This window comes from Lygodium microphyllum, chromosome 10, assembly GCF_053477565.2.
Source record: "Lygodium microphyllum isolate KBCC chromosome 10, Lygodium_microphyllum_v1.1.10, whole genome shotgun sequence".
NCBI lineage: Eukaryota > Viridiplantae > Streptophyta > Polypodiopsida > Schizaeales > Lygodiaceae > Lygodium > Lygodium microphyllum.
Genome location: NC_141144.1, coordinates 27,897,831 through 27,911,630, shown reverse-complemented (window position 1 = coordinate 27,911,630; position 13,800 = coordinate 27,897,831). Strand labels below are relative to the sequence as shown.

Below are 13,800 nucleotides of genomic sequence, written 5' to 3'. Positions count from 1 at the left end.
CGGAGACGCCAAACATTGCTGCCGAGGAAAATATGATGATGAATTAGATAAGCAGCAGTATGCTGAACCAGAGCCTACTTTTCTTGAAGGCTGATGTTTTACACTATCAGCTTCAGCAGCAGAGCAGGCAGTGGAAGCAGAAGTGAAAAGCTGACACTTCCTTTTCTTTCATTCATTCAGGATGCAGCTGTGATCAGTGATATCTTCTGAAGCCCTCTCTAGCTCACAAGCTGTAGGCAAGTGCTGGAGAGAGAGGAGCAGAAACAAGCTATGTTAGCTTGTAGCCAATGCCCCAGCCACGTCATCAACTATGTGTGAGTTGCAGTCCATCCTCTTACTTCTTCCTTGCCTTCAAACTTCTTATCAATAACTGAAGACCCAAGTTTTGTAATTCTCTTTGAAGAGAGGCTTTTAGAGGGGAGGCCTTTTGTAGAAGCCTCCTTAAGTGGAGTGGATGTCAATGGAGGCCTTTAGTGGGTTCGATTCCCACATCCACTTGAGTTGTTAGGTAACTAGTTAAATCTTCTACTAAGTTGAATATGTTCCCTGTCTGCTCTCGAGTTTTGGTTCTTAGCCAGAAGACCAAAGACCTTGTCCATGTGCGAGAACTCTTATCTTATATTGCTATGCTTGTAATAGAACCATATGGTCACTTTATGCAAGCATGTGGTATGTGTGTATAGGTATAAAGAATAAGAAAGCTAGCAGTATTAACATCTATGTAAAAGGAGGAGGAGGGAAGTTTATATATCATCTTTAAAAAGGTGTCAAAGATTTATGAAACAATGTGTTAATACTGTTTTGAGCTGTTAATAACAGGCCTGCAATCTGAAACTAATTCTCTTTTGTTTGCTACTCTCAGGACAAGGTTGATTTCTGTAGCAACGCAGAAATTTATCAGCGAAATTGTGAATGACGCATTTCAGTATGGTTCTCTTCCTTTGTCTTTACATCAAGTATCGATAACTATAATTGGAAAATCTTCACTGTGCTAACTAAATTCTAGAGTTTTTAGTAAGACTGAATGGTAAACTGAAAAGTGGTTAATCAGGGCCTCCTCCTCCATGATTTAAATAAGCGGTATGTTTTACAAAAACAGGTCCATGTTTACATCAGCATAAACAAGTACTGGTTTAGTTTCAAAACTATTCATGATTAATAGGACAGCTTCAATATAGTTAGATGTCCAAATGACTTGGTGTCTCACATTTGTTGCTATTTCAAACCCTTACACATTAGTGCAGTTTTGACTGAGAATCTATATGTGTTTTTTTGTGCTTGTACCATTGAAACATTGGAAGCAGGATTGTGTGCAGTGTGTAATGGAGATTTTTTATGGACTTGGTAAAAGCTTTGGTCTTGATTGATTGAGTTCTCTGGTTGGCCCTACAGGTTATGCAAACTAAAGCAAGCTGGATCTGCCAAAGAAAAACGAGATAAACAATCAAAGGTAAATTGCAATGAGAAAGCTGGAAGAAAGTTGGGAACCTCATGTAAAACTAATTTGGTCTTCCATACAGTTGCACTTTCAAGATTTAGAATTAATGAACATAGAGGTCAACATGATCTGCATCCTTTTTGTTGAGATCTATGACTAAGAAAGGTGATAAGGTATGCAACTGTTAACTTGTGTTTATTCATGCTGCCATCTCCTGGTTAAGCTCCGTCAGAGTTTGAAGGAGATAGAGGAGATCTGATTGTTTCCAGCCCTTGTATTGGAATACCAAAAGGGATTGGGAAAATCCCATTGTACATCAACTTCTTCTTTAATTAAGCTATAGAAATACTGAAAGGGGCAATAATTTTGGGGCCAATAGGGTGTCCATTGTCCAAGATTGTGAGTTAATTTACATTTTTAGTTTTGTAATAAATGTTGCTGCTGTAAATAAGTTGTAATCAGGGAATTACCACCTATCCACGGAAGGAAGACTGGTTTCAGGTGCTCACCTTGAGGGCCAATCTGGTGTCATCTGCTGTGCAAGAGCACCCTAGCTCTTGGGTTCTTTGTGTCATTTATTTCCTTCGCTGAATTCAATAATATATGTGCTGTAAGTTTATGTTCATTGCCATCTAGATCAGATCTACACACTCATTTCATTGCCAAGACATTACCATCTTTCTGAAGGGGGTGAGGTCTAGTTATGTCGAGGTTCACACACAAGTTTTGGCTTGCTTTAATTGAGTGTACAACAGTGGATTTCTGAAAAATAAGCAAAGATATCTTAAGAGGGAATGAGATACAAGTGATGACAACTCATTGTCCTTTGCTGAGGAGTAGTGGTTGCATAGTGTGGGTTTAATTCAAGGTTATGCCAATATTGGACAGCAGCACACCAATGCAATTGATACTACACAAGTGGGACTTTTGAGTCACAGAAGGAAGATGTCACAAATGCAATGCTTCAGGTGCAATTGATGCATGTAGTGAGTGCATTGGCACAAGTTACTCAACACCTAAAATTTTTTGCTGTAATGCTTGGACCTTGCAAGTCAAAGCACAAGAAGAGGCATTTTGCATTCTAGACATGTTGGAAAAGCACATGGGCAGCAGCCTTAGTCTATGCCATTAGATGTGTAGTAGCGCATGAGCCTCCAATTCAACAATTTGTACATGGGCATGTTGCTAGGATGCATGCACAAGGGAATAATTTCAGCATGCATTTGGGCAGTAAACTATGTAGCACCATCTATACATTAGGTTATTTCAGATGTGATCCAGTGTTCCAGGCCATGGATGGCAATGCATCAGGTGGTCTTAGTATGCAAGGAACTTATGGTGCTAGTCTGTAGCCTGATCTGTAGTGATTACGGGAGAATGTTTTTGTTGGTGCTGTCATGAGGACATGTATTTTTGAAACCTCACTTAACATGCGCATTAATTTTAATCACATGGTTAAGTAAATGTTGCACATGTGAGGTGTAACTCGGGTTAGAGTAAATTTATGAGCTCTGGACCTGAGGAAATCACGGGATGTCAAAGGCAAAAGTTGCTATAAGTTATGTTACACAGGTACTTGGTGGTATTTGGTGTCAATTGTTGGCCTAGGTCATTCATTTGGCCATAAGTGTCAGTTGGTGACACTAGAGAAGTGGCGTTTAATGGTATCTAACGCCAATCCGATGGTCAAAGATGACGCAAACACTCGGGAATGGAAGTTGCCTAGCCAATTTAATTATTGGCCAGTTGGATTATCTTTCAAGGCACTAAAATAATTATTAGATTAATTTTTAGTATTTAAAGGTTGAAAATTAATATTTAATTATGGATAATGCTGAAAAAATCATTTGGGAAGGTTGCTAGTTGTCAAAAATGCCCATGCAAGATTGAAAAACATCTTTAGAGGCTGGAGAGAGGCATTTTTAGTGAATTCAGCCTACAAGAGAGAGGGAGGAGATGTTGCTGGTCTAATTTGAAGCCATTGGAGGACCTTCTGAGAAAGCTAAGGGTTGGAGAAGACCAATCAATAGCAGGTGAGAGCATTTACAGGTTGTTGAGACAGAGCAACAACAGTAAATTACTGATTTCTTTAATTCTTTGCATCTACATGCTGTTGTGGTAGGGAAGCAATTGCATTTGACTGGTTTTCAGTCATTCTTCATGACAAAACTATGAATTTTCTCTCTCTACAGCTTTCTCTCTCATCTCCTAGTCATTTTCTCTCATCTCCTAGTCATTTCACAGCCTTGCTTCAAAGATCTCAGCATTTGAACCCTTGGAGGTTGAGAAAGTGCAAATTTCTTTGTTGTAAACCCTAATTTACAGCAGAAATTAGGGTTTAGCAATAGTCTCGGGAAGCGTGCAAGAAAATTGGAAGCTCCAAGAGTTGGATTTTTCAGGGCTGAAGGTGATTTTCAGCTAAATTCAGGTGGAGGACTTGCCAGCCATTGAATTTGGGGCATTTTTATCGTCCATGAAGCAGGTGAAGGCCAATCAAGTGCCCGAATCAAGGGGCAAATCAGATTAAAGACTTGCTGGTGATTTTGAACAGCAAGGGGAGTTGGAATATTGAAAGGGATTGGGAGAATCCCATTGTAAATCTTTTCAATAAAGCTAAAGAAATACCGAAAGGGGCGCCAATTTTGGGGCCAATTGGGTGTGCATTGTCCAAGATCAGTAGATAAATTTGTATTTTCAGATTTGCATTAATTGTTTTCTACTGTAATTAAGTTGTAGTCAGGGATTTACCACCCATCTACGGAAGGAAGGCTCATTACATGGTTCCATTGCCAGGATACCATCAAATCCTTTGAATTGGTGGACCCGTGGTACTTGATTGCAACTTGGGACTATTGCCTAATTGCTGAAATTGTTCTCAGCAGTGAACTACAGTAAGTATGTTTTCACATGGTGATATGGGATCAAGTGGAGAGGATGCATCACTCCTTGGTCAATCACTTGGTGAAGGGGTAAATGCAATGACTGATGTTGGGCATGGTTCTCAGCATGGATAGCATGCTGAAAATGTGGGAAATGATCCAAATGTTGGCACTTCAATGCATAAAGAGGCTGATGACTAGCAAGGGGCTAAAGAATTTGATGATAGCTTCAAGGATTGAATGCGTATAGTAGCAAATCTTTTTGTTGAATTGGCAAAGGATCCCTAGTTTACTCGATTCTTTAATGCCCCAAAGAAAGGCATCAAAGGCAAAGAGAAGAAGACACCTTCTATAGCTTTGGGACAGCCACAAGAACCAAAGGAAATACCTAAGCCTTCTTTAGAAGAGCCTAAAATGCTTGATGAGCACAAACAGTTGGTATCCGTGGGGCAGCAATTGCAAATGCATGGCCAACTTGGTAGTGCCAATCCATGGGAACATGGGCAGTAAGGCAATTATGCACATGCAAGCATGGGACAACAAGGATACTTTGGTGATGGTACCATTTTTCATGCTATGGTTGGACAAGGACCGCATGCAGGATTGTATGGCACAAATCCCTATGGTATGCAGCAACCAATGTATGGCTCACAACACCCAATGTATTCGGGTAATTCAAGTGGAATGCCTAATCCCATGTATGGCAGCATAGGCATGATGCCTAGGGCACAAAAGCGGGCCATATGGATATGTATCGGCACCCCCAGGGATTGTTGGAGTACAAGTATTTGGTGCTGGTCATATAGGTGCTTCAGACAGTACTGGTTTTTATGCAAATACAGCCAATGCACCCTTTTTGCAGCAGCCCATTTATGATAACTTGACTCCCATAGGTTCGCCTAAGGACTATGATGAAGGTGGCAAAAGTGTGAAGTTTGAGCCTTTTAGTGGTGCACAAGATAGGCTGAAAGCACTTGTTTTTATTCAACAAATTGGTGCAGACTATTTTGGATACAACTTCACAGAGGCATCTAAGATACACAAGGCAGCCATATTTTTGAAGAAAAAAGCATTGTAGTGGTGGTCTACATTTCTTATTCAAGGGAAGTCACCTACCACTTGGGTCCAGTTCAAGCAAATGTTTGCTTCAAATTGGTTAACAAGTACCTTTGAAGTAGACATTATGACAACTTGGAATCGGTTGAATTCCAAAGATTGCAAGAACTTGAATTAGTATAATAAGAAGTTTTGGGATGCATTGCTGCTAGTTACTTCTTATCCCACAGTAACCCTCCATGAGCAGGTGAAGAAGTATATTTGTGTTTGCCAAAGGGTATTCGGGATTTTTGCATTAAGTCCAATGTTTCCAGCATGTCTTAGCTTATAGAAACTGCTTCTACAGCTGACACATTGCTGCGTGGAAAGGATGCATGATTCCACGATGATGATGCCAAGTCACATGTCAAAGAGGCAAAGGTTGAGAAAAAGGGTAAATCTGAAAATAAAGCTGAAAATCAGGGCACATCTGAAAATAGGGCTGGAAAGAGAAAGAGATCGTAGAGAAAGAGTGGGAAAAGTGATGCACGATGTAGGGAGCTGATGGCTGCAAATAAATACTATATTTGTGAACAAGAAGGGCATATGGCACACAACTGTCCTAATAAACAACAAGCTGAAAAGTATGATAATAAGGGAAGGAAACACAAAACCATTGTTGGTTTACTGCTTGATGTAGTGGTAGATCAGCCTAATCAAGATAGTATTGAACTTTGTAGGTCATGGGGCAAAATCAGAGATCAGCATGCATTGATTTTTCTCGATCTAGGGGCACGGTCAAATTTCATCTCTCTTGATATGGCAGCTTGTTTAGACATCAGAGAGGATGAGATGGGGCCCATGGGTGAGATTGGTATGGCATGCAAGGGACATTCAGAGCTGGTCACTCCTATCACTGGAAAGCTTCATTTGCACATTCAAAGTTATGTGGACAACGACGAGTCCTTTATTGCTCCATTGGAAGGATGTGATGTCTTGCTTGGTATGCCTTGGTGTCATCGTGTGCGTGCAGTGATTGATACTTATGATAAGATTGTGACCCTCTTCCATAGAGGCAAAGTTCATACTTTGGATGTAAAATTGAAAGGGGAATTTGTCCCAGTTGTATCTGCTTTTGCTATTTTCAAAGTAATGAAAAAATCATCTTTCAGCTTACTAAGAGAGCAGCTGACTGTCATAGGCATGCTTTGCACTTTGCAGAGGGCGATTATGTATTGTTGCGATTTGAAAAGACACGGTTGAAAAAGATGAAGGGCAAAGAGCGATTATATTCAAAGCTGTCTATGAGATACTATGGGCCATTTCAAGTGTTGGAGAGGATCAATGATGCATGCTATAGGCTGAAATTGCCTCCACACTGGTAGATACACAATGCCTTTCATGTGAGCTTGCTTAGACCTTTTCATGGATATGTGCTAGAGGATGTATTTGTTGAAATTCAGCCGGAGGTTGAAGAGCTTGATGAAATATTGATACCAGAGCAGATTTTGGCACACAAAGAGAGGAAGATTAGGGGTAAGGGTTCCAGAAGGTATTTGGTGAAGTTTCAGAATTATTCACCAATGGACGCTAAATGGATGGAGGAGGATGACTTTGCAGACCATCCTCATTTATTGTAGCTTTACCTTGATGTTTTCCTGTTAGAGCCGACTTCAGTTCCCGACTTTAGTTCAGGCTTAATCAGGTTCAGCAGAGCAGAGGTCCAGAGTATTACCTGATGCTTGTGAGGGAGCTAACACCTCCGCTCCTTAGTAATAGACAGCTCTAGAAGTAGTGGATCTTGATTGTATTCAACATACATTCAGGGTTTTGTAGTTGAATAATATGTTTGCCAGGAGATCACTATTCAGTGTACTAGTCACCATGTTTGGTATGCAGATCGGTATGGTTTTCACTGCAGCTTTGAATTGTACATCTGCATCCGTTATACTCGGTGTGTAATCAATTATGCTTAGTATGACATTGGTTATGCTTGGTGTAGCATCAGTCAATGATCATCAGGGGTTGATTATCGAATGTTGGTTTTCAGCATATGATCATTAATATTCAATGGTATTCAGCTTAGTTTTTGATCAGCTTGAGAACCGTTTATGGTCACTTTTTGGATCAGTTTTTGCATTGATTGCTGGTCAGTTTTTGCAATGAGTTTGTGATTAGTTCTCAGATCAGCAAGTGATTAATTTATGATTAGATTATGCTAAGTTTTCAATGGTTTATGTCTAGTTTCATGGACAACATCTGTTATGATGCCATTGATGTTTTAGCCATGGTTTATGTTTAGTTTTCACTATCCTATGGTTCGATTTTGCCAGATGAGTTGAGCTCATTGGAAATGGACATGCCACATGATAATCTGGCAATGTTTTTGAGATTCTTTGCAAGTCTTATGCTATGCTATGTTGGTTGGTAATTTTTAGCATATATTGGGCATATGGAATGGTTGAACAACAGTGTGCAATGTTGTGTTGATGATGATGCCCTATGGAAATTCTAGTGTAGTACTTTGCTTTTGATGCATTTGGCAATGTAATTGAGGACGATTGCAAGGATTTCAAGGGGGAGGGCTGTCATGAGGATATGTATTTTTGAAACCTCACTTGACATGTGGATTAGTTTTAATCACATGGTTAAGTAAATGTTACACACGTGAGGTGTAACTGGGGTTAGAGTAAATTTATGAGCCTGGGACCTAAGGAAATCATGGGATGTCAAAGGCAAAAGTTGCTATAAGTTATGTTGCACAGGTACTTGGTGGTATTTGGTATCAATTGTTAGCCTGGGTCATTCATTTAGCCATAAGTGTTGGTTGGTGACACTAGAGAAGTGACGTTTAATGATACCTAACGCCAATCTGATAGTCAAAGATAGCGCAGACACTCCAGAATGGAAGTTGCCTAGCCAATTTAATTATTGGCCAGTCGGATTATTTTTCAAGGCATTGAAATAATTATTAGATTAATTTTCAGTATTTAAAGATTGAAGATTAATATTTAATTATGGATAATGCTGAAAAAACCATTTGGGAAGGTTGCTACTTGTCAAAAAAGCCCATGCAAGATTAAAAAACATCTTTAGAGGCTGGAGAGAGGCATTTTTAGTGAACTTAGCCTACAAGAGAGAGGGAGGAGATGTTACTGGTCTAATTTGAAGCCATTGGAGGACCTTCTTAGGAAGCCGAGGGCTGGAGAAGACCAATCAATAGCAGGTGAGAGCATTTACGGGTTGTTGAGATAAGGCAGCAGCAGTAAGTCACTGATTTTCTTCAGTTCTTTGCACCTACATGCTGTTGTGGTAGGGAAGCAACTGCATTTGATAGATTTTTAGTCATTCTTCACGACAAAACTGTGAATTTTCTCTCTCTACAGCTTTCTCTCTAATCTCCCAGCCATTTCACAGCCTTGCTCCAAAGATCTCAGCAATTGGACCCTTGGAGATTGAGAAATTGCAAATTTCTCTGATGTAAACCCTAATTTACAGTAGAAATTAGAGTTTAGCAGCAGCCTCGAGAAGTGTGCAAGAAATTGGAACTATTGTTCCACATTGAGATCAACCAATAGGTGCTTGACCTGTACATTGCAATGTAGCTATCAATGCTGCTCTTATATTCGGCTTCATAGCTAGATGTGGCTATTGTAGATTGCTTCTTGCTTAGCCAAGAGATGCATGAATCACCAAACATAAAACAATTACCTCTAGCAGACACTCGGGTATTTAAACAATTGGCCCAATCACTATTCGTGAATGCATGCAAGCAAAAAGGAGTACTACTAGGGTAGAAGAAGCCCAATGATGGAGTGCCTTTAAGATAACAAAAGACATGCTTTATTGCTTGCCAATGCTTAGTTCACAGGCTATGCATGAAGCGTGCCAATTGAGAAACCCCATATTGAATATCCGGTGGTGTATTACAAGTATAATAAACATCGCATAGTGTGCTAATAGAGATAAACATGAAATGGATCTCGTACATTCTCAAGTGTAAACCTATGGCTTGTCTCAATTGGTGTAGAGATATGCTTGCAATCTTGCATTTGAAAGATTGTCGCGCAGAATGACATGTCACCAAAATGAGAAATGAGCCTAATAATTTAATTAAAATGAACTCTAATTTTGGTATCCCTAGGTCTTGGCACAATGACCATTGGCATCAACATGAAAGGATTTGACATTGGTGGACAAGTGTGTAGGTTGTGTTACAAGGCCAGGGCAAATGGAACAAGATGCACCATGAAACTTCTATTAAAGTGAAAGTTTGCACCTTAGAATTGGGTTACATTGAAAGTTTTGTCCAATAAGTAGCTTACTTAGGGAGCTCACTTAGGGACTAGGGCAGTGAAGCTGAGCTAAAGTTTTGTCTAGTGATATTTGGAAACTTGATCTTGGCTATTTGGGTCTCTTTCTCTCTCTCTCTCTCTCTCTCTCAATTTTTGGAGCAGCCCAAGTTTGGAGAAATGTAGCAACAAAAGGAGATGCATGCTTGCTGATTTTTCATGGTGAACAGCAAGACGAGAGTGATTTACAGCCATCCCAAGGTGTTGGATGGCCGCAAATCAATCTCTTTCTTCTCCTTTCCCTCTCGGGGGCTGTGCAAGCTCTATTTTACAGCAAATCAGAATTAGGGTTTGTGGTTTACAGCAGATCAATGGCTAGGGTTTGCTAAATTAGACATTTTGGGGTGTGGAATTGCTTGTTGAAGACATCCCAACCAAAACCTTCTATTGCTCCCTTGTTTGGGTCGCCAAATCATTGAAGATTCATGATAGACATCAAGGAAACTATATTCAGACATGCAAGTCTGATGTTCCGGCCATAGAAAGCATTAAATTGAGTATCCAATCTCAAGGCAAATGCATGGCAGAGAGTAAGGCTTATGGACAGCAGGTTTACAGGTCTCAATTACTACAATTTGACAGTGAATTAAAGGTGCATTGGTTAGGGCAAAGCTCTAACCAATGCCAAAGAGTAGGGTTTATGGACAATAGGTTCACAAGTCTCAATTGCTACAATGTGACAGTGAATTAAAGGCGCATTGATTAGGGCAAAGCTGTAAGATTGTTGGACAATGAGGGATGAGGCCTCATTAGACAAATCGGATCAGTCTAGAACTGAGATTTGTGTGAAATCCTTATTGATTACAATGTGGCAGCATGAGACCATGGATACATTTCTCAATGTGACAATGTCATGTTGGTCAACATTGGAGTGATTGTAGCTTTGTATGCTTGAGAACACACTAGTTTGATTGTGTAGTCGAGACAGATTCAAAGCTTATTGGTCAAGGTTGGTGAGAACAATCGAGAACATATTAGTTGGAACAAATGTGGTCATTTGAAGAGCCAAGCATGCGAGGAATCGTGAGAAAAAAATATGCTAGTTTGTGACAACGTGTTGATCACACACGCAGGTCACAAGTGGTTCGTGTAAAGGCTCATCTTCAATATTTAAAAAATAGTGTAAGGGGCACTCACCTTGAGGGCTCATCTAGTGTCGTCTTTTATGCAAGAGTGCTCTAACTCTTAGGTTCTTTATGTCATTTGTATAATTTGGGTGCCCCAAACTTTCCTCTATAAATAGGCATGCAACCTACTACTCTCCCTCAATCTTGCTTTCCTCCATGGCCTTACCGTCAATCTCGTTTTATGATCTTATGTAGTTATTTTTGCTTCCTTTTGTATGTTGACATTTGCTTTTACAAGATCTACTATCTAGCGAGCCTTAGATTGTTTGGCACTTCTTTCCATGGTTGCATCTTTTGGTGGCGCTTCTTTCCTAAGATTCGTCATTTTCTCTTCGGAGGCCACCTTGGAGGCTATTCATTTTCCAAGTTTTCCATTGGACATGCCTCTCACTCTTCTTTTTTGAGGCTACTACTTTTCCCCATTGATATTAACATTTTGGGGACAACAAGGGTGCTTATTTCTCATTTCACCATCCGACAGTGAGAGGAGACGGTCTATAGTTTTCCCTTCCACTTTGCAAGGGAGCGGATTTTTCTATTGATAGTGATAGTGATGATGCTTTCAGATTTTGTTTTGTACATTATGGACATTTGTAACTTTATCCGCTTTGTTAGGATGACATGATTGTAAAAGGGCGTTGAAGGAAGAAGCCCAAGTGGAAGCACGAGCAAGCAGAAGCAAGAGAGGTGTGAGCTATGGCGGATAGAGCAAGGGAGCAAGAGAGAGAGAGAGACTCAAGATGTGGAAACGCCAACAGTCACAATGTGTGATTGGTTTTCCCTTTATTCAAATGTCACTAAAAGAATAAAGAATGAAGTGACAGTGATGGGTGTTCGCCACCTAAAGTGTGTAGGTGCGAGTACTGTGAGTGTAGTAATATACGAGCGGCCAGGCATAGGCGCCTTTATCCCCAACAATCTCCTACTTAAAGGCGAATGTGCTTCAAGTGAAGAGGGAACAAGAAAAAAAATGACAAAACACAATGTATACATAGAGTACAACAGGATGAGGAATAGAGGTCATCTCATCCCATGCTCATCAACTTCCGAAGGGAGGCAAAATGCTCTGTTAAGAGACTTTTCGTGAGCAGATCTGTAGGATTTTGGTCAGTTGAGATCTTGACAAGGTTAATAGACTTGTCCTCAACGATCTCTTTGATAAAGTGGTACCGCACCTCAATGTGCTTTGTCTTCACATGGAAGCCCAGATTCTTGGCTAATTGGATAGCACTCATAGAATCCAAATGTAGTATAGGGACCACGCCAATTATACCAATGTCTACCATTAAATAGCCTAACCAGAGAGCCTCCTTGCAAGCCTTAGTGGTTGCAACATACTCGGTCTCTGTAGTAGAGAGGGCCGTACGTTTCTGTACCTTGGACATCCAAGAAACAACACCCCTAGCAAATGTAAACACATAGCCAGAGGTGGATTTTCTATTGTCTGCATGTCCTACATAATCAAAGTCAGTGTACCCGTCGACTTCTGCATTGTAGCTACCATAACATATGCACATAGCTGTTATGCTCTTCAGGTACCTCATGATACCCTTGATGGCATTCCAATGCCACTTGCCAGGTGTAGCCATATAACGTGTCACAACGCCCACTACAAAAGCTATGTTAGGACGAGTGGCTATCTTGCATACATAAAACTGTCCACTGCGGATTCATAAGGGATCTTGGCTACCATCTCGGCCTTGTGCTCATCAGACTGTGGACAATCGGCCTGGCTCACCCTTACACGAGAAGGCAAAGGACAACCAATAGGCTTAATATCTTGCATATGAAACTGCTCAAGGACCTTCTGAATATAGTTCTTTTGTGACAAGTAAAGGAACCCCTGTAAGCGGTCACGCATAATGCACATCCCAAGAATATGTGAGGCCTGTCCCCTGTCTTTCATCTCAAAGCTCTTATTGAGTTGACTTTTCAGAGCGTCGAACTCATCAGGACCTCTCCTAGCAATCAACATGTCATTTACATAGAGTATCAAAATCAAAAGGCTGCCATCATGAGCCTTCTTTGTGTATAAACACGGATCCATATCACTGTGTATATAGCCTTATGAATGCATAAAAGCTTTAAACTTGTGGTACAATTTTCTAGGTATCTACTTAAGGCCATAAAGGCTCTTTCTCAATCTGCACACTAGGTATTCCTTATCTTTTTTCTCAATGCCCTTACGTTGCTGCATATAAATCTTCTCATGCAAGTCCCCATGTAGGAAATCAGTCTTAACATCCATTTGATAAAAGTCCAGATCTAACTGAGCAACCGATACTAGTACCGGGTGTGGGGTAGTCATCTTACCTATAGGAGAAAAGACTTCCTCGAAGTCAATACCTTGCTATTGTTTAAAATCCTTAGCAACCAATGTGGCCTTATAGGCAAGCTTGGGAAGTCCGAAGGTGCTCTTCAACTTGTACACCCACTTTCATGGTAATGCACACTTTCCATTAGGCAAAGGAATCAACTCCTATGTATGATTTTTCTGTAAAGTGTTAAACTCTAACTGCATGGCCCTCTCCTAAGAGTGATTATCACCACGGCGTATGGCCTCATTATAAGTGAGAGGCTCACTTGCATCTGTCACCATCACATAATCAATGGATGGCTCAAACCGCTTAGGAGGACGTTTGGCTCTAGTAGAGCATCTCAAGGCAAGCTGAGGAGCCTACACATTCTGTCTAACATCACGGTCATGGGCCACTAGAGCATTAGATACTGCTGCAGGTTGTCTAGCTGGCTGTATGGGAGCAGGAGACTCCTCTTGAAATATAATCCTATGTATTTCGACCATTTGCTTAGGTTGCTTATGTATCTTTTCCTCATGGAAAACTACATCATGACTGTGGATGACTTTCCAAGCCTGTGGATCCCATAGGCGATAGCCCATCGCACCTGGATCCCCATAACAAAGAAAGATACATTTCATGAACTCAGGATCTAGCTTTGTGCACTTGTCC

General features: G+C 40.6%; 1 protein-coding gene across 3 annotated transcripts in view; it reads left to right on the top strand.

Moving 5' to 3' along the window:
• LOC148029827 (transcription initiation factor TFIID subunit 10-like) overlaps window positions 1-13,800 on the top strand; it is a 51,387-nt gene that overhangs the window by 18,986 nt on the left and 18,601 nt on the right. For all 3 annotated transcript variants that reach the window (XM_087686132.1, XM_087686133.1, XM_087686134.1), the window contains exons 3-4: window positions 863-925; window positions 1,393-1,450. In XM_087686132.1, coding sequence (XP_087542258.1) covers window positions 863-925; window positions 1,393-1,450 — 121 coding nt within the window. The remainder of the gene's footprint in view (window positions 1-862; window positions 926-1,392; window positions 1,451-13,800) is intronic.